This window comes from Rhamphochromis sp. 'chilingali' (assembly GCF_963969265.1).
Source record: "Rhamphochromis sp. 'chilingali' genome assembly, chromosome: 11".
In the NCBI taxonomy this organism is placed as follows: Eukaryota; Metazoa; Chordata; class Actinopteri; order Cichliformes; family Cichlidae; genus Rhamphochromis; species Rhamphochromis sp. 'chilingali'.
Window position 1 is genome coordinate 6300696 of NC_137938.1, and position 20614 is coordinate 6321309.

Sequence of the window (20614 nt, forward strand, 5' to 3'; positions counted from 1 at the left end):
GGAAAACCCCAGAGTCATTTACTGAGTCGAAAACAACTGAAAAATGACAGCCGAACAACTGAAAAGGAAAGGTGCAAAAAAGCAAAGAGAAGAAAAGGAGGACAAAAGCGCATCTGAGGAATTCTATAGGAGAGATGAAGTGTGTGTGTGTGTGTGTGTGTGTGTGTGTGTCTCTCAGCTGTCGACAGCAGACCTTAATGAAAGTGGTCAGATCCTCTTTTTCTCTGACATGCACATGAATAAGGAAGAGCGTGTGAGAAAGGATGGCAGGAAGATGAAAGAAATGCAAAAGCAATGCAACAAAAGCAAAGTGATGTACCAAGGCACAAAATGCATTCAGCAACTGCTCGCTTCACTTTCTGATGCATCTGAGTCTGAGGATGATGACAACACATGAAAGATGAAAAATAAATGACTTTTGAGATTACAGCCTGATATCAGTGTATTTTTCTACCCAGAAAATAATGGGAACAAAGCAACTATAGAAAGAGGAGATGAGGGAGAAAGAGTTCAGATTATTTAAATATTGGTTATTTTCAATTTCATTTTTGAAACAGAGGATAAAAACATTTTTTCTACTGTGGCTGCACTTAGTGTTACACAGATAATTTCAATAACATTTAACATGTGTGTTTATCACATTTATTCAGTCGCAAATAATGTCATCAGACCTAAAATTTGCCAATTTAATTATCAAGCATACCAATACTAAACCCTGCCATAAATGTTTCAAAATGATGGAGTCAGTCTGCTTGACTGGGGTCAAGTTGGAAATGTCATGCAATCATTTCTGATGGTACAGCAATTAAAATGATGGCAACATATTCATAAATTAGAGAATAATCTTTTCAAGAGTGATTATAGTCAGTCCAAGTCAGAATGTATCTGTCTTATTGGACAATCTGTGCAATTGCCTCACAGTCAAAAGTGGCTGTGAGTGTGCAACCTCAACTATGGACACTGAAACGCACTGAAAGTTGCAATTGGTCACAGAAGGTGGAAAAAATTAAATGCAGTCGCCATTGATTTTTTTTTTTTTAGTAGATGCTAGATGGTTGTTGTCCTATTTTTACTCCTTTTACAGAGCCATTAGCTTGCTCTGAATTCAGAGGTAGCTTTGCCAAGCTCAGTGTGCCCAGCATTGGTTGGTTTTTCAGTTAAGCCGATTTAATGTAAGTTTGCTCGGTTAACTTTATCTCAGGATGCTGGGGCATGAGCTTGCTTTTTATTTTATTAGAATATTGCTACTTGGTGTCCCTGTATCAATACAATGCAAAATATTGCAATAATATTATTAATATTAATAATTATTTCTGCCCCACCCAAAGGTATCAATATCATCTTAGAGCTGGAAATAGTTTGATAGGTCCATCCCTGTAGCATCAAAGCTGAACAAAGAGTAGTGTGAAGCCAAGCAACGCACAGTAAGGTGAAAAAGCTCTACTTGATGCAACTACCAGTCAGTCAGAAACAGCTACTCCAGTCTGTAACACTGCATCTCCAACTAGACTGGTCATTGGGCCAGAGACACAGTTTTAGTCAGCTCAAGTCATCAGCTTGCCTTGTGCTGAGTCTTTGGCATAGAGCTGGGATTTTGCTGCACCATCCTATCCAGTGATGCACAATACAGCATAATGAATTCCACAGTTCGCCCACAACAGTAGGGCTCAAAATGATACTTTAGAAATGGTCGTATATAGCACAGAAAGAAATGGTTGATACCATATGACATACAGTGCACAGAAATGGAAGTAAGCAATAATATTGGTATATGTAACACCTCAGCTCAAGGGCACACAAGCCTGAGGCATTGGATACATCAGTGGGCTATGGAATTGCTGATGTAATGCAAACTGATGTTTTTGGTATCTTGATATGAGCTTGCACAGTCAGAGGGATGAATGTTCACACAGCAGGAACTAATCCATGAAGGCAGCTACACACGTGCACAAGAAAATGCATTTGTGCGTTCATAAAGTATGAACTCCACCCTGCATGTGCTCCCATATCTTTCCGAAGCTAGAGCACAGTGAATAACGCACTTCAGTTCAGGCCTTTGAATAAGCATAAATCTAAATATTCCCACAGAGATCCTCTTTCGAGAAGAAAACTAACCCCTGCTTTTCCTGGAGTTTGAAATATGAGTACTGTTCTATCCTGCTCTCCTGTCAGCAACTTTTTCTTCCGGAAAGCAGGCGTTGGATCCAATTGACAAACGGTGAAACCTGAAGTGTATTTAATCATCCTGGAAAATCCTTTTGCCTTTTTAAAGGATGGTTAGCTGTTTCTAATGAAGAGCAACGTCTGGAGGACAAGTAATTACCAAGGTTAGACTATCAGCCAAGCAAAACAGGCAAGAGCCCAGGAACAGCACTTTAAATCAGGTGCCAGGTCCACTCCATATCATTTTTATGAAGTATAACATCACCTATGACGGGTATCCCCCCCCCCATTATTTGGTCTTAAAGAGAGTGTCTATTTTCAAATATGATTTTAGAAAAGATTTACACACACAGAAACACACATAGACACTAAAAATAAATGTTTCTATAGTGGATATTTGTGTAAGGTTGACTCCATAAAACTGCTTCGATATTTTCCATCTGTGAAGTAATAAACAACCAAATCTCTACTCTACACTTTTCAAAGTTAATGGGATGGCTGATGAAACAACATATCAATCTACTGAAAATCCGTTTTCCTCTTTTCAGACATGAAATACTTAAAACAACTGGCCTCAGTTTTCTTAAAGTCACCGTATTCTGTCAAACGCCTGTCAGACATAAGCCATATAGCATAAAGCTTCATTCAAACATTTCCAGGAAATTGCAAACTTGGCTATTTGCTTACAGCTCAGATATACAGTAATGCATGCAGGTCAAGTGATTGTGGCCTGGGAGCGACAGTCATAGTTATTTGTAAATAGATCAGACAAATACAGAGTAAAAGGTGGAGACCTGTGGTCAGGTGGTCATTTTTTCCATGTTATTATTTCACATTAACAAATGAAATGTTGTGTTAGCAAAAGTGACGATCACCATGCTGGAGGAACTAAGTAAAACAAAGACAGAGGCATCAGAGAATGAAATCATAAAAGACCCATCTGTGTTAAATTCAAATGTATGGAATTATTTTTGATTTGTTAATAAGGATGAGATGAAAAAGATGAATGTGACATATGTGATTTGCTAGGAGTGTCCTTAAATGTAGTCAGCCAATGATGGCAAAGCTAGCTTAAAACAAACTGTTCCAATTCAAAGTGAGCTAAGAAAAAAAAAGCACAAACCATCACCCACTTCATGTGCAAAGGCCTCCACTGATGCAGTGCTGTGGAAAACCAGGACTTTTGTTACATGCTGTGGAAAATGAAGTATGATGAGGGGTTATGAGGAATTAACTGTACAACTTATGAACGTCATGGGCTATAGAGTCCTATGTGACTAAAACAGCTCATTATCTTAATACTACAGTTCACACGTCTGCATTCAGTTAATTTGAACTAGATCGTAACACAAAGAGTTCAGTTTGTAAAGTTTAGATAACATTTATGGTCTGTGGTGATGGCTAGGTGAGAGCAAGCGACCAATAATTTCTCAAATCAAATTAAATGCCTAAAACAGACAAAGCTTACGTTTGGTGGCATTATTCACAATATTATTATAATAAAACACAAATACCATATCACTAAATGTTTGAAATCACACTAATGTCTATATTGTGAGTTAATTATCATGATAATATGGTATCACTGGGTCTCTGGTGATTCCCACTTCTAGTTTTACATATTATAATATATAATAATCATAAATGTCGATTAATTAATGCATAAAACATTTAAATGTTGTAGCTGGAGATGGCTTTAATTTTTCAACATAGCAATAAATCACATTATATTACATGACTGAAAAATAAGTAATACAACATTAAAAACCTGTTTCAAACGCTTAGTGTTCTTCCAGTAGCTCCCTATGAGGCCTGCCACAGCAGATCATCTGCCTCCACCTCACCCTGTCCCGTCACAACAACCCTCCACATATTTTCCTTCACTATATGCATGAATCTTCTCTACTGTCTTCCTCTTTTCCTCCTGCCTGGCAGCTCCATCTTCAATATCCGTTATCCTTTACATGTATCCATGCTCCCTCCTCTGCAGATGTCCAAACCATCTCAGCCTCGCCTCGCCAAACCACTCACTCTGAGCTGCCCCTGCGATATACTCATTTCCTCTTTAGAGCCCGTCTGGATTAGACTGTATCTGGATCCAAAACTCTTTCTGTATTCTCTACACTTCTCCATCAACACTCTCAAAGCAAACATTTCATCTGGAGTTCTCTTTCATGGCATGAAGCTGCTCACACCTCTAGTCTTGGCCTCACTTCAACAACTCCTTCCCATATCTTCATGGTATGACTCATCATCTTTATCCCTCTGTAGTTACTACAGCTCTGCACATCACCCTTGTTCATGAAAATTGGTTCAAGTACACATCTTCTTCATTCCTCAGACATCCTCTCACTCTCAGAGACTGTGTTAAACCAATGTGGTTAAAAAGTCCACTGCTTTCTCTCCTAGACATCTCCATACCTCTACATGTATGTCATCTGGACCAACCACCTTTCCCCTCTTCATCCTCTTCATAGGTGCCCTGCCTTTCTCATTACCAATCCTCGGCACTTCCTGATTCGCTAACTGTCCTCCACCCAGCCTCCTCTCATTTTCCACATTAGTCAGCTTCTCAAAGCAGGCCTACTCCTTCCATCTTCTCAAAACACAGTGTCATTAACACATTTCCATGTCTGTCCTTGATCACCCTAACCTGCTGCAAATCCTTTTTAAACATTAAGAGTACTATGTTTGCTAGATGATTAAAAAGTAAGTACTGTCATTTCCTGAGCAGCTTTTTGTTCCAACACCAGTATTTTTAAATGTAGAGCAATATTTCTGTAATGGAATAGTATTACTACATGTACACAGATAACTGCAATCTGCACCTGATGTACTGTGTTTGCTGTCCTATAACAGGAAATGTAGACTCAGCTGATGCAGTTTTATAGTTGTGTATATCCCGTAACATACCTCACAGATGGTGAGCAGGAAAAACCCAGAAATGTCTTTTTGTGCTCTGTTTGCTTTGTGTGGAACCTGCTGTCATCCATTGTGATGTGACTGTGTGGTCTCTTTGCATGGTGACCTGTCTGCCATCGTACTATGTGTCAGCTGAGTAGGTGGAGCGTGACAGCAGGCAATCTGGCAATCTTCTCGCTGACAAGACCTTCAGATGGCCAAGTGCTGTGTGACTGTGTGTGGCCTCGTGCACGTTTTTGCATATCCTTTAATTTGCATACCTCTAAAGTGCACATAGGCTGTGTTTGTGTGTGTGAGGAACAGCGATTCAGTCATTCTTTTGAGCTGTACACTGCCGGACCACGTACTGGTTGTCCTGGAAACAGCCCTGTCGTCATAACTGGGATTAATATAAATTGCTCATAATTTATAATACTGAAATTCCTGTGTTTAAAAATGTTCCAGATGTCATGCCTTGTTCCATATGTGCACACTGAAAACAACAGTGATGTTTTTAATTTGATGTTAGAGAAAGCAATAGTTTTCTTTAACATGTACACCTCAAGATGTGAAATGGGGATCACTGTTAAATATAGAAGAGAATTGCACTGCCTTTTCTTTATTTACATATTAATTTTCTCTAAACGACAGACAAAGCTCATCTCAAGACTATTTGATCAATTAAATTATTATATTAATACTTCAATCAAAAAAGTGGCTTTTACTTACTATGCCACACACAAGAGAAACTGTGATAAGGATGATAAGCTAACAGCGATGCAGGTGGATGCTTCTCTGGTGTCCTGGATTGTTGATTACCTGACAGGAAGACCACAATATGTGCGCCTTCCACATTGTGTGTCTGACAAGGTAATCAGCAATACATGGGCACCACAAGAGACCGTCCTCCACCCCTTCCTCTTCACCCTCTACACCACAGACTTCAGCCACCGCACAGAGATCTGCCATCCTCAGAAGTTTTCTGATGACTCTGTGGTGGTTAGATGTATCAGCAGGGGTGATGAGTCAGGGCTGTGGTCGACTCCTTTGTCACGTGGTGCAAGCAGAATCATCTGCAGCTCAACGTGGCAAAGACTAAGGAACTGATTGTGGACTTTAGGAAGACCAGGAAAACCTTGACCTGTGTTTTAATGTAGGGGGTCAACGTGGGCATTGTGGAGGACTATAAAAACCTTGGAGTACACATAGACAATAAACTGGACTGGGTTAAAAACACCACTGCACTTTAACGGAAGGGCCAGAGTCGTCTCTATTCTATCAACATCTGTCAGACAATGCTCAGGATTTTCTATGAGTCTGTTGTGGCACGTGCTATTCTCTATGCTGTTGCATGCTGGGGGAACAGGTTGAGGCCCCTAGACACCAACAGACTCAATAAACTGATCTACAAGGCCAGCAATGTTGTGGGGATGGAGTTGGACTCCCTTAAGGTGGTGTCGGAGAGGCGGATGTTGTCCAAAATAAAGGCAATGTTGGATAATACCTTCCATCCAGTCCATGACTTTCTGGCTAGCCACAGGAGCATGTTCAGTGAGAGACTGAGATTACCAAAAAGCACCAGGAAATCATTCCTGCCTGTGGCCATCTCCCTGTATAACTCCTCCATCTAATACACTGTAAACACTGCAATAGTTACACCCTTTTTGCACACACTCTTTTCTACTCAGTAATGTTGCTGTCAATATTCTAGATACTTATATATAATCACCTCTGTCAATCCTTGATATTTATTATTTAGTGATTTGTATATATTGTGCAGTTTCTTAAATCTGTAACAGATTTTATTGTTAAATAGTACAGTCTGTTTCTGTTAATGTTACTGTACTGGAGCAACTGTAACCCACATAACTTCCTTAGGGATTAATAAAGTATTCTGATTCTGATTAGGTGAATAAAGTTGATCCTCTCTTTACAGTGCAACTGTCTTCTAGGAAACCCTGGGTCCTAGTGTTTTAGTCTGTTCTCAGCCCATTTCTCAAAACTGCTGACAACGTATCTTTTGGTGCCTGTGCACTGAATCCCCTGGGCTATGACATTAGATGCATCTGTCACTCCCTCACTACCAACTGAAAAGAAAAAAATCATCAAGTGAAAAATAAAAATAAAAGAAAGCGCAAAAGAACTGATTACTTTAAAGGGTCTCTGAAACCAGATTCAAGACAATGACAAACAGCTCAGTAACAACAGAGGAATCAAATAGGCCCCTGGTCTGTTTACTTATATCCCTTGTATTATTGCCATCTTGTGGCCACAGTTGGCTATTGTCTCTGGAAGCAGAATTAGCGCTGCTAAATTAGCTGAAATGTGTATGGGGTAGGTGTTCTCATGTCTGTGTCTATGTCTCATTAACGAGAAACCAGTAACTTTTTTCTGGTTGTCTACACATGCGCATTAAACCTTTGGTCTTTGTCGGAAGACTGATGGGAGACCAGCATGCTAGACAAGCTGCTGCTGGCTCTGCTTTCACTGCTCTGAGAAGTTCTCATCTGGGCATTTGTTGAAACAGAGCTAGCGTTAGAAAGGAAACAATCACTTCAATTTATTCTCATTTTAATGAAAGCCTTGATTATGAGGAGGGGAACTCCTGCCATGTCCAGTTTAATAAAATGAGTAAGTTGAACAGATGCAAGTTTCAAAAGAGTGAAGCAACTGTGCAACCTGCCCATTGATTATAACAATCAATAAGGACAAGTCAACTCCTTAAAACCACAAGTTTTTCTGACATGTTAAAAGCAAACACTCAATGAGTGCTGACTTTTAGGGATTTATGTGCTGATTAATTTAAGTTTTTTTTAAGCTTCAAGAAAACCCCATCTGCCTTTGAAAGTTGCTCATTTTCTAAAAGCTACCTCCTAATAAGATATATACTACAGGCACTGAGAAAACGTCTCTTTTTGTTCAGATTCCCAAACCAATCTCACTTTGTTAAAAAGCTTTATGTGAGTGCACAGACCTGATTTTTCTCCCTTTTGGCAAAGGAATAAAGAATACATTTCTTCATATTCTTCATCTCCGTGTGTAGAATGAAGCCCAAACATCAGATCACAGCTCTGAAAGTAATTACTCTATGGCACAAAAATCCTTCCTCCATATGGCTGCAAAGAGATCTGAGTGCATACGTGGTCGAGTCTGTTCCACAACGCACATTCCATTCTCCTAAGTGGAAGGGGCTGCATAAGAGCAAATTTTGCAGAAAGATGTGGTAGCAAGAAGAAAATGAAGGCTGACTTTTCAGGATCATTTACTGGCTCGCAAGAAACAGACTACATTTGGGCTGCAGCCAAATTACATCAACTTAAGCCAAAATTAAACTAAAGCAGAAATAGTGATTCTTGTTTAAAGGACAAAAATGTTGTCTCAATTGACTGAACACAGCAACCCTGCCATGGTCACATAGCTTGAGTGATGGTAGATGACTTCCTCTATATTTCTTAGTGTCACCATGCATTTAATCTAATGCTTCAGTAGACCAACTGGTTACAAATGGAAACCATCCCTGGCTGCTTATTTGTACTTGTGAAATGTAAGTACATTAACCTAAGCCCTGTATAGTTTTGAGGTATTTGAGTCATTAAAAAGCCCTTTACTTTCATTAGCCACTGAATGTGACTAGTGAAGGATCAGGTTTGTCTAGAAAGCTTTATTCCTTAATAGATGAACTCATTATTTAAAAAATGTATACCGTATTTTTTGGACCATGAGGCGCACCGGATTATAACGCGCACTGTCGATGAAAAGGTCTGTTTTCATACATAAGGTGCACCGGATTATAAGGCTCATTAAGTGAAACAAAACAGTCAGATAAGTCAAACTTTACTCAACTCATTCTTCTTGGTTTTTCCACTTACGTACCATTGATTCATTAATGTTGAATTCTCTTGCAGCTGCTCTATTCCCGTGTTGTTGCTGTATATTAATGACTAACCTCGTATTGTGGATGAATTATCTCAGTTGTTCTCCTGACTGAAGTTTAGTCTGTTTACAGCATCCTGCCATTGCATTTGTCCCTAACCATCGGGAACTCTTGCATTGAAGGTGGAGAATGAATCTAACTTTTATCGAATGTAAAAAAGTTAGCATTCATCCTCCACCTTCACTGTGTTTATGTTATGCTAACATAGCTGTGTCGCTAGCGATCACGTAGCACATCGATATATATCCGGTCCAACTTCAGTAACCCTAAAAAAGTCACTGCTGTTTAGTTTTCTGTCTTCATTTGTGTTGGAAGTGATAGCAGAGCTGTACATTTTAATTTTTTCAGAAATCTCTCAGTCAGAACGTGGTATGTCATGTTTAGGTGGAAACTAGTGAGCTAACTTCCTGCTAACATTTAACTCTGTTAAATTTAATAAATTCTGTTTTCATGGATGTTAAACTTAATTGTTACACCTGGTAAAGCAGCAACACTGATCATTTTATTAAAGATAAAAGAATGTAGACAGTTTTTAACTCTCAGTAATGCCGCAGTGTTCGTTTGACTTTGGGACCTGAAGCGGACGGAATTTTGGACCCAGATTCCTCCACGAGGCTCCCGCCTACGGTAGCCTTAATGCAATCTATCAAGCAGTGCGGCTTCGTAGCTTATCAAAGTCATACTAAAACATTTTTTGACGAATCGGTTTTATGATTTCCAAGCTTGACAAAAATATAGTAAGAAATCAGGAGGGAGGAAAATACTTTTTCATAGCACTGTATGCTGTCATAAAGGGAGATTCTAATATTAAACATGACCAAAGGTTCCAAATATGTGTAGATGCACCCAGTATCTCAAGAGCTTAAAAACTTTGCTTTGAAGCTCTTTTTCTACTCCTGGCTCTGTGTGTTGTCGATCCCTAAATGGGCTGTCTCAAATACACAGGTCTGGCTGTGAAAACCGCTTTGATTCAGATAATGCATCCCCTGTGGGCTGCAAAAAGTACCACTATAAGATAAATAAGGAGTATTCATAATTGAATTATTCAAAGGTCATATATACTTATATTAAACACAAATTATAAAAAAGTAATGTCACTACTAAGGCTGAATACATTATCTTGATACTCCAGTATCAAGTATCCTTGGGTCTTTGCTTTTTTTAACGGACACATCAAATGCAATTACATTTGATGTCAGTTTTTAGATTAGTTAGGATTTACAAAAACGTACCTGTCCCAGATCACATGCGAAGATACCTAAATGTGCATTTCAATCCCAATGGGTTCTCCATGCATATTTCCCTGAATTGCCATGTGTGTTAAAACCAAGCAGAGATGAAACATGTTGTTCTCTGCACCGTTAACAGAAACATTTTTCTTGCACATGTTGTAATTTGTTGAAGTAGATCCTTTTTTAGGCCCTATCGGAAACTGAAATGCCGCTCTTGGTCTCAGAGATGCCTGAGCTCGTCTTGTTATTTGCACTAGGGAACATAAACTGCCTTGCTATAGCAATGATACTGTGATAAAACACTTTCATATGACATAAAACTTCATACCAATGATGGCACAGTCCTAATACCAAGCAGCAATCCCCACGGCTGATAAGAAAAGTGGATGTGGAAGTGCAGTTCTTGGGTTTGCCACTTGAGACTGGATTCAAAATTAATCCAATCTCAAGTAATCCTCATCGACAGCTTTGGTAAAACAGCCAAGCTAAAAGGCATTAAAAGGCCAGTTTGTGTGTGTGTGTGTGTGTGTGTGTGTGTGTGTGTGTGTGTGTGTGTGTGTGTGTGTGTGTACTCATTTCACTAGAAATGCAGCTGTAATAGTCATCCCTGCCTGTTTAGGACACATCCACAGTTCTGTAAAGAGGAGATTTTCACAGGCTTCAGAAAGTATAGAATTGTCTTTACCTTTACAGCCTTGTGCTTTTAATTTGCTAAACTGGCAGCAGCTCATTATATAAACCATTATGTTGCATAAATCTCTGAAACCTTGTGAGTTTGTCCTTGGAGAAGTGTATGTGTGGCTGAAAGATTTTAATAGCTGTCTGGCCAGCAGCATTACATACTTCTTATTTACAAATATATATGTGACCTGACACTGACACCAGCTGCTCACCGATCACCACCTCCGCTGGGCAATTTTCTGGTGGAAAGTCTGCAATGTGGCAAATTGTGTCAGGAAAAACTGCTCTGTTTGATCGATAGATGCCCAGATGGAAGACGTGGGCTTCACAAACGGACTGGCTGACAGACGGACGAACAAACATTGGCAACCACAGGCCAGACTACGTGCAAGCCACATTTGCCAAATTACTTAAGATAATGACTACATATAGATATTTTCTCCGTTGTATCTCTTTCTGTTATTTGCAATTTCTGTTAATTTCTTCGTGTTAATCTTTAAGTCTTTAAAGACTTTAAAGATATTTAACAAAGACCCTCGCAGGTGTCCGTTTTAATGGCTAGACATCCCAGCCAAGTGTTTCATTTTTACAATAAACTGTAGAAAATTAGAGCAAGAAAGAAAATGAGTGGCATTCTCTCTCCTTGTTCTGTGACGAGACAGAAGCACAGCTGATGCAAATCCATCAGGTATCATAGACCAAATGGTTATTAGCACTGGCCTAATATAACACATCCACCATAAACAGAGGTTATAAACTCTATCGACTTCTACAACTATTATAGCTTTTCATCTGTCACTACTTCCTAACACCCCACTCTCTACCATCTCCTTACATCAGCCTGTCTTTCCCTTTCACCACCCACTACTTGGTTTACCCAACAAGTCACAATGCATATCATTATGAGTTTTGAGCGATACACCAGCCACCTCCACACAAACACGAAGAGCAGATGGCTGTGTGGACAGCGTCCCTCTTGGAGTTGTACTCGCGACAGATTGAGTGGGAGGCAAGGCGCCTCTGAAGTCACTTTCACTGCACTTTCTTCTGTTTCCTGTCCAGTTTCATTACGCTGCAAAGCCAAAGCAACCAAAACCAATGTACTGCAGAAACTCATATCATCTATGCAAGCACACAAATGCAAGAGTTAGTAAGACTGCATGAGATTACATCATCATCACTGCTGCTCACTTTCTTCAACATGGTGCAAATAAGTCAAACTAGTCTACAGCCATAATTAGGGTTTTCTATCAGAAAGGCTGCTTGACAGACAGGGTGAGGGCCAATTTAATGTTGCATTCAACTGATGCAGGGTTATAATGCTGCTTTAACCTTCTAGGACCTGGCGTCCACATGTGTGGACATCACATTTCGGGTTGTCTAGACCAAAATACTAAATTGTGCTCTACAAGTACCTGATATCCACTTATGAGGACATTATCCTGCCACTGTTCTATCGAAATTTAAAGCGAATGTCCTCATATGTGGAAACAAAAATCAGGTAAAAAAATAAATAAATAAAAAAATCTGGTAATTCTTTGTTTTTACATTCATCATGTCCCAATCAGCCCAAATAGCAAAGAGAAATTAAAAATGCAATACTAACTATGAGAACAGCAGCGATGGGCTGGCCTCTGCTATGATGACCAGATTCCAAGACACTAATGTTGGGTAAAGTTTCTGCAGACGTGGAACATATTACTAAAGATAAGATTTCTTTGTGTCAGTGTAAAAACAAAGCACTGGTATAATTAGTAACTTGAAATATAATTGTACTCCTTTAAAGTAAGTCAGTGTTAAAGATCTGACATTATTAATTCTGAGCACCTGATAATCCTGTCTAGAGGAACTGTTTAGTTACCACAAATTACGATTTCCAAACTCTGAACAGAACCACTGCTCACTGATAATTAGCATCAATTAGCATAAAAGCACTACCAGCACCACAGATATTTTCTTTTTGCACAGTAGTAGTAACATCTTTAATTCATGGGTTGTGCTGATCCAGGGCAGTGTCACTGGTTTTAGCTTCTTTACTAATTAATAATCACTTAATAAATTATTATTATTATGATTAAGATTAAATTTATGTTGGATTTAATCCTACTGGCTTAGTTTCATGTAGGCATCCCGGTTTATAACCAGCACTTGCAACACAGATGTGTGGGCACACACCAGTGCCCAAAACACAAAGTTAAAGCTTGCACTCCTGCCCTCTACACTGCTACACTGATCCATCACCACTGCAATGAAAAAACTGAAGGTGATATTTCTGTCTGCTTTTTCAGTTTTAAAACTCAATGTAAGTGTGTGTTTGTTGGTGAAACACTGTGGAGAGGGCATGGTGGAGTGTGGAGGAGAGATACAGTCAAGTCCATAATTTTTTCTAATTTTGTCTCTGTGCACCATTACAGTGGGTATATATAAATAAAACAATCAAGACGTCACTGAAGTGTAGACTTTCATCTTTAATTCAAAGTACTGTATTAACTGTGACTATTTAGGAATTACAGTTTTTACAGAGACACATTTTCAGAGGCTCTAACAAACTAACATAATTTAAAATATAAAGATTTGAAGGAAACTTGTTTGCAGTCAGTGTGCTGCCTGAAGTCTAGAAACCATGGATATGACCACATGCCGTTTCCTCCCTTGGAATGCTCTCCTTGGCTTTTGCTGCAGCCACCTTCATTTGCAGATTGTTTGTATGTCTCTCCCTTTTGTTTTGTCATCAGTAACTAAAAGCATGCTGTAGTGGATTGAGATCACTTGAGTGATTTAGCCATTGAATAATATCCCAGTTTGAGAAACTCTAGGGTTGCTTTTGCACTATGAGCTGTCTGATGTGTTTTTCATACCAAACGGCTGGCCAGTGCATTTCTGCTTTTTAAAAATGTGCAATATTGTTGATTTACTACTTCTAAAGGTTTTCGTGTCCCTCTTATTATTTATTTACATCTTATTTAGTTTTTTCAGTCCCTCACTTCTACTGACATCTCTTTAGACCTCAAACAGAGAGTTCCAATGAACAGTAACTGGGTGAAGGTCCCAGTGGTCCCAGTGGTAATTGGAACACTAGGTGCAGTGACTCCCAAGCTAGGCGAATGGCTCTAGGAGGTCCCGGGAACAATATCAGAGATCTATGTCCAGAAGAGCGCAGTCCTAGGAACAGCCAAGTTACTGCACAGGACCCTCAAGCTCCCAGGCCTCTTGTAGAGGACCCAAGCTTGAGGGATAGATGCCCGCAGGGGCGAGCGGGGAATTTTTTTTAAATTTTTATGTATGTGCACTTTCTAGACATCTTACTATCATTCAGTTGTCTAATACTAACAGTACTTATTAGCACCTTAAAGGAGCTCAAAAGAGTTAGAACTATAAAGTGTAAAGTATAGAAGAAATAAACTTTTTAAACAGCATTTGATTAACTGATGGCCATCCACTGATCCAATACTCACTAATTATGCTAGGCTAAATTATTCATCACTGTAGGCAAACAAGGTTAACTATTATTTGCTGCTCCCATGCTAGTATATCCAGCTGCTGGAAGTGGAAAAATATTCTCATGTCCCTCTCCTTTCATCACAAACAGTGTATCTGCACAGAAATGGCAGGAAGTGCTGGCAGTGCTACGCAACTCCATTGTTCCATCTGTTTGTTCCACCTGACATGCAACACAGTAGGAGGATGCTTAGTGCAAGAGAAGAATCCAAGTCTCCTCATTAACCTTTTGTTTGGTTGCCCTCTAGCCATTTGCACATTTACAGGGGACATACACTGAGATTTTCTGGGTCATATATACTCCAACAGAGAAACCAATGTGAATAATAAATGTGAGCAAGTGTGAGAGTAGTTCATGTTTGTAATTAGGGTCAGTATACTCCCACATGGAGAATCATTAATTATGGTCTGAATCCTGAGTTTGTCATTACACTGCTAATTACTTTATTTACTAAAATTAATTCAGGTATGTTTACTGTTAGGTAAAGCTAAAACGTTTTTGGCAATTTGAGCTACAGTGGCTTGTGTACTGGATCAGAATACATGGACCCGCCTTCACTCCCGCTGTGCATCAATGATCCTTGGCCTCCAATGAGGTAACCACTGTTCCTTCTATGGACCACTGACCTCTCTCCACAAACTCTCCACGAGAGCTGCAGTGTTGAAGATCATCACAATTTGGCCCTTGCTTGCCCATTTCTCCAGTTTCTAATACATCAACTTTGATGTCAAAATGTTCACTTCCTCCCTAATATATCCCACCCACTAACAGGTGCCCCAACGAAGAGATAATCATTATTTACTTCACCTGTCATTGGTCAGGGTGTTATGCCTTATCAGTGTATATGTGTGTTTGGTGTAGCAGCCATTTAGGAATATGGTTCTCCATAAAATTAAGTTCCAGGTCCAGTGACAGTACAGTAATTGTAGAATAGTAATGGGTAATTTGGTGCAAGTGTAAATCTCTGAGTTACAGTGCTGTCTAACTTTGAAATGGTTGTAGCGTGCATGACAAAATTATAACTGGTGCTTTAACCACACTTCTGTTACAGTATATTTAGTAGGGATGCACTCCACTGATACACTGCAATCAGCAAAGGCGTGTCTACCTGCTTTTCTTTCTGTCTCTCACACAGATGCAGACATGGAGTAACACACAGCTGAGAACACTGCAGAGGGCTGCGTTGTTGTTCTGTCTGTATTTAGGTAGGTCTGTCACCTTCACTGAATCCAATCTGCTGCAAAAACCTAGTTATATAATTTACATTACGAGAAGAGAAGAGAAGAGAAGAGAAGAGAAGACCTTTAACACACCTTTATTATATTATCAGTTATATCAATTCTTCAACTTACAACCATAACTGAAAATGAATGCCAAATCAACATATGAACAACCATCAACCCCACCCAAATACAATAAACACAAAAATGAAAACAAAAACAGAAGACACTCCATTCTGTTTTTTTCAAAAATTCAGAACTAAATTATCATCGGTTATTTTACACAAAACTCCATTAATACCCCAAATAGAGACAAACTCTTCAATGTTGGACACCATCTTGTAATAAACAAACTCTACTTTCAAACGTGCACCTACTAACCCTTTAAACATAATTCCTAAATTAACAGATCCTGTTCCCTTCATTTTGTTCCTCCTTGTGAGCCATATACTCATCTTAGCCTGACCTATTAAAAAATAATCAAGCAAACCTTCCTACGCTGCAGTGCAGAGTACCTTGGACCCAGGATAAAGAGACCCTCCTCTAAAACACTCCTAAGGCCAGCAAGCCACTGCCGCAGCAATGAAAAAAGGCCAGCTAGCCTGGGACAGCCAAGCCACAGGTGCTGCAGTGTTTCCTCAGTTAGAAAAGACAGTGGTTCCCTGTTCGTGGATCCATATGTGCCACATGCCTGTTCGCAGCCATGGCTCCATGCACTATTCTCCACTGGAGATCCGGACTGTGTTTCTCTATGGGAGGTTTGTACAGGGACCTCCAGCTGCCCCTTGGAGATGACCCCAGAGCCAACACACCTGACCACCTCGACTCCAGAACACCAGCCAACAATCTGTTCAGCAGCTTTACAGCCACCTCATATATAGCCTTCTGTGAAATCTTTGACAGGTCACCCAGAACAGGTGTTCGAAAGGAAAGTAGAGAGCCTCCCTCCTCATCCTGCTCCCCAACTGCGGCACAAACAGGCAACGACAGAAAGTCAGCTGAACTCGGTTGACCACCTGCAGAGTCCCCAGCGCAGCCCTTACAAGTCCAGGAAGACCACCCATGACTTCTTCCACCAGCTTGTCCAGAAAGCGCAGAGATCTGATTCCAGTCTCCTGAGCCAGCTTGGCAGCCGTTTTCCACTGCCCTGCCATCCTGAGGCCCGCCAGCTTAGTTAGACCAGCATTTACGAGGAACCTCTGCACACTAGTAGTGCTGATCATCCTACTTGGCATCAGGGGATTGTAAAAAAAAAAAAAGAGGCTCTTCACCAACATCACCATAAAATTGAGAACAGTCTCTCTGTACTTTAAAAACAGTCTTCCAAGCAGTCAAAACAGACTGGTAAAAAACAGAGGTCTGCGAAAGGTCTATGCCAGTTACGTCAATAAGAAACTGGTGCTTGTCATATGCAAGGTCCTTTATTCAGTGAAGCAGCATAGATGCAGTCTTGAACCAGAGTGGTTATTGCTTTCGATAAAGATACTGCTATGCTGTCTGAAGACGGAACGCTGTGATGCAGCTGCGAAGGTCAATCAAACCCTGACCCGGACACGGTGACCTGCATAGATGGCACAAACAGTGGCGAAACAGCCACAAACAAATCATCCAAAATGATCCCCCTTTCAACTAACAGGTGAACCAAGCGCTCCTCACGGAGAAAGGCAACCACAGCCTTGTTCATCCAAGCGCCATAAGTTATGTTCTCATGGCCCACCTGTTCACCAACAGCTAGCAAAACCTGCTCCACGGTGTACTGTTGGGGTGCCACCACCCTGGCCCCATGTCTAACAGACAGGGGAGGCGAACCCTCACTAGGGAGGGACGCCATGACTCAAGGTAAAACTGGCCAATTAACTAAAATTCTTCACTTCACAACACAATGAAATAAACGTGCCTTACCTGTTAACCACCCATAAAGCCCAAAGTTTTCTGGAAAAAAACAGTCCAAATCTCCCAAACTCACTCAGCAGCTCCACGCACTCACCAAACACCTTCACACACCCATTCACTCACACTCCCAGCATGCAGTGCAGGAAGAAGAGAAGAGAAGAGAAGAGAAGAGAAGAGAAGAGAAGAGAAGAGAAGAGAAGAGAAGAGAAGAGAAGAGAAGAGGTTTGTGGTTTCCATGTGGCAATTTAAACCCAGGCGCCTGCTCTGCACATGGAACCAATTTGAAATGTGAAACTATAGGGACTCCTTGAAAGAAGGATGACTGCCAATCAGATGATAGAAAAACATGTATGTAAATGCCAACCAAGCTCTTTTCAAATTTTGTATCAAAATATATCAGGTTACACTGTGTTTTCTGGTCCTGTATATCTCGTCTCAGAGAGTTTCAGGCTGTGTGCATCTTTTTTCCTTTCAAAGGTTACATTTGCTGTGACTGTAACTTACAGGAGAGATTAATGGCAGTTATATGGTTGGATTATCTGTCTGTTAAGAAGCTTAATCAAAAACTTATTGATAGATTTCCATCAAAATTTTACCAGAGGTGGGCCAAACTGACACAGGAGCTGGATCTAAGAATCTAAGGATTCTTACCCGCTGTGAGATACGGCAAAAACAAACATACCAAACTAATATAAGTACAAGAAGCACAAACCACCATTAAGGCAGCTCACTCTCTGGGCAGTATTTACTTTTAAGGGTATAGTATTGTATTTTATATATATTCATTTTTTTTCACATAAATATACTTTTAGAAGTTTACCGTGAAGTGAAAACAAGTGTTTTATTCTGTTAAAACCTATTTTAATATACCTGACAATTTTGCCCATATTTTTTTTTTTTATTTATTTATGTGTATATGGCACATGTGTAGCATTCATTTTACTGTTAGGTAAAATCTGTTCACATGTTTAGTAATAAATATCAAATGAAAAACATTTCCTCACCACAAGTTTATTTTTATTTTTAAAATACATTTTTATGTATGGCGAATTCCCTGTCTTTTGCTTTGCTCTACAGTATCTTTTACAGAATACAATTTTATAAAATACAACTTGAGATTAAAGAAATGTGAAAGTTTGTAAAAACTAGGCTCACTTCTAATGACTACAACATACATTTTGACAAAAGATTAAAGGTAGGTTGTTGCTTCCAGCTGTTCTGAGAAGTCTTCTCTTAATTTATTGAAAACCTGCTGCGTCACAAAGGCAGAATCCATCCAAAAAGTAGCACATCAGTAGTAAGTGATGATAAATTAACCCCAATGTGGGGACAAGATCAATAAGGAGCTAATGACATTGTAAACTTTATGTTTGAGAAGTAAGCTGTCACGCAAAGTCACAGTTTATTACCTCAGTAGTTAATTTGTATACATGAATTCTCTCTAATTATCTAAGTAGCTGCACAAATATAGCTGCCTTGTTAAGAGCATTCAAAGAGACTGCACTTCTCAGTGGTCATGACTTACGGTCAATGAGAAATGCACGTGTGCAAGGCCAACAGCACCATCTGCACCAGGTTTCCTCCATTAGTCACCCAGAAATTTAAAACAGCTTGTGCTGAGAGAAAAACATAGCAGAAGAGAGAGACCACAAAAGAAAGCAGAAGAAAGAGCACTCTTGAAGAGTCACCCAACAATGTCCTTGTTTTCGGTTTTAAAATAAATAAATAAAACGCAGATGCATTTCAGTTAAAACACCATAGTGTAACAATTTCAGTTGTGCATATAATTTATCTATATGCTGGTGTGTACTCATTTCCAAATTCCTTTTTATCAGCGCAAAACTGCAGTTTTAGATGGTTTCACACTGAACCAAGACCATGCACAAAATATAAACTGGCAATTAAATGAAAGAAAAAACATCTGCAGCTGAAACCAACACACAGCAGAGTGTGTTTAAGGCAGAATTACAACAACTGGGGCTGAGAAAGGAAGGGAGCAGCCGACAGCAGTAATCACACACATGCATGAGGACCTGCTTAGCTGTCTGTTGTGTATGTGGTCTTTAAATATGCACACTTCCATTACACTACTTTTACATGGCAGTGTCCTTATTATTTATACTTATTATTTATAGAGTGGGGAGCTCTGCTCACTAAGATTCCATTTTACAATGGAGACTGGTGCTCTGCAATGTACAAACAGTCCACATTTAGGACCTACAACTATATTTTTTCCACTACTAGCTATAAACTCATTTTACATATGAAATATGTGGTCGACTGTACTATGCACTCTCTGAAACAGACTCGTGGATCTGCCTACTCAGCACTTGGCTGAAAACTTTCAAAGTGTTCCGTCTTGTCTCAGACTGCAAGGCTGAAGGGAAAACTGCAGGAAGACAAAAGAAGACTCTCACCATGGTGCGTGTCGCTGGTCGAGCGCATTACCCTTATCTCATTTATCACACAGACATCCCCTTTGACTGGAGGTTGCTGAATCTCCACACAAGCATGAGACAGCCGGTGGTCCTGAAGTTGCAACGGCCACGGGCCAGTCGGACAACGAAATTTCTAGTCTGAAAACTGCTTGCTTTGCTAACTAAAAACTGTGTTTGCTTCTAATATGTCATTTTCCAGAAGTTACATAACCAGGTCCTTAATTTTGTATCTGCAAAGTTCAAAAAACTGAGTCTACGGGGTGTCGCGAGCGCCGTTCTCTCTCCCAGGGGAACGCGCAGCTGCTACGCGAGCGTCTGGGAAATGACTTTTCAAAGTAAAAGCCGTACTGTTTAAGGAGGGGCTGCCTGCTCAGTGTGAAATTTGAGATGATTTCTCCCTGAAAACATAACAACGCGTCTCCGAACCGGCAGACAGCTTAAGGCAGATATAGGAACAAGAAAGGAAGAAGGCAGACTACAATCCCCTGTAACTGCAACAAGAACTGTGACCAGGAACTTGACTGTTACAAAACAAAGCAAGCATGATAACGGCTATGGCTCAATAGGGTTGAGTAAAAGAGTAAAAAACGCTATATAAATACCACTCCATTTACCATTTCTATAGTTTTTCTTTAAAATTATTAATATTTTAA

General features: G+C 39.9%; 1 protein-coding gene across 5 annotated transcripts in view; it reads right to left on the reverse strand.

Moving 5' to 3' along the window:
• Positions 1–20269, reverse strand: part of gask1a (golgi associated kinase 1A) — a 70469-nt gene extending 50200 nt beyond the window's left edge. For 2 of the 5 annotated variants that reach the window (XM_080897225.1, XM_080897223.1), the window contains exon 1: positions 19941–20269. In XM_080897225.1, the coding sequence (XP_080753351.1) occupies positions 19941–19968 (28 nt within the window). In that variant the 5' untranslated portion in view covers positions 19969–20269. Of the gene's footprint in view, positions 1–17532; positions 17623–19048; positions 19140–19940 lie in introns of those variants that run through there. The other 3 variants (XM_080897224.1, XM_080897226.1, XM_080897227.1) reach the window with 3 other exon arrangements.
• Positions 20270–20614: the final 345 nt, after the last annotated feature.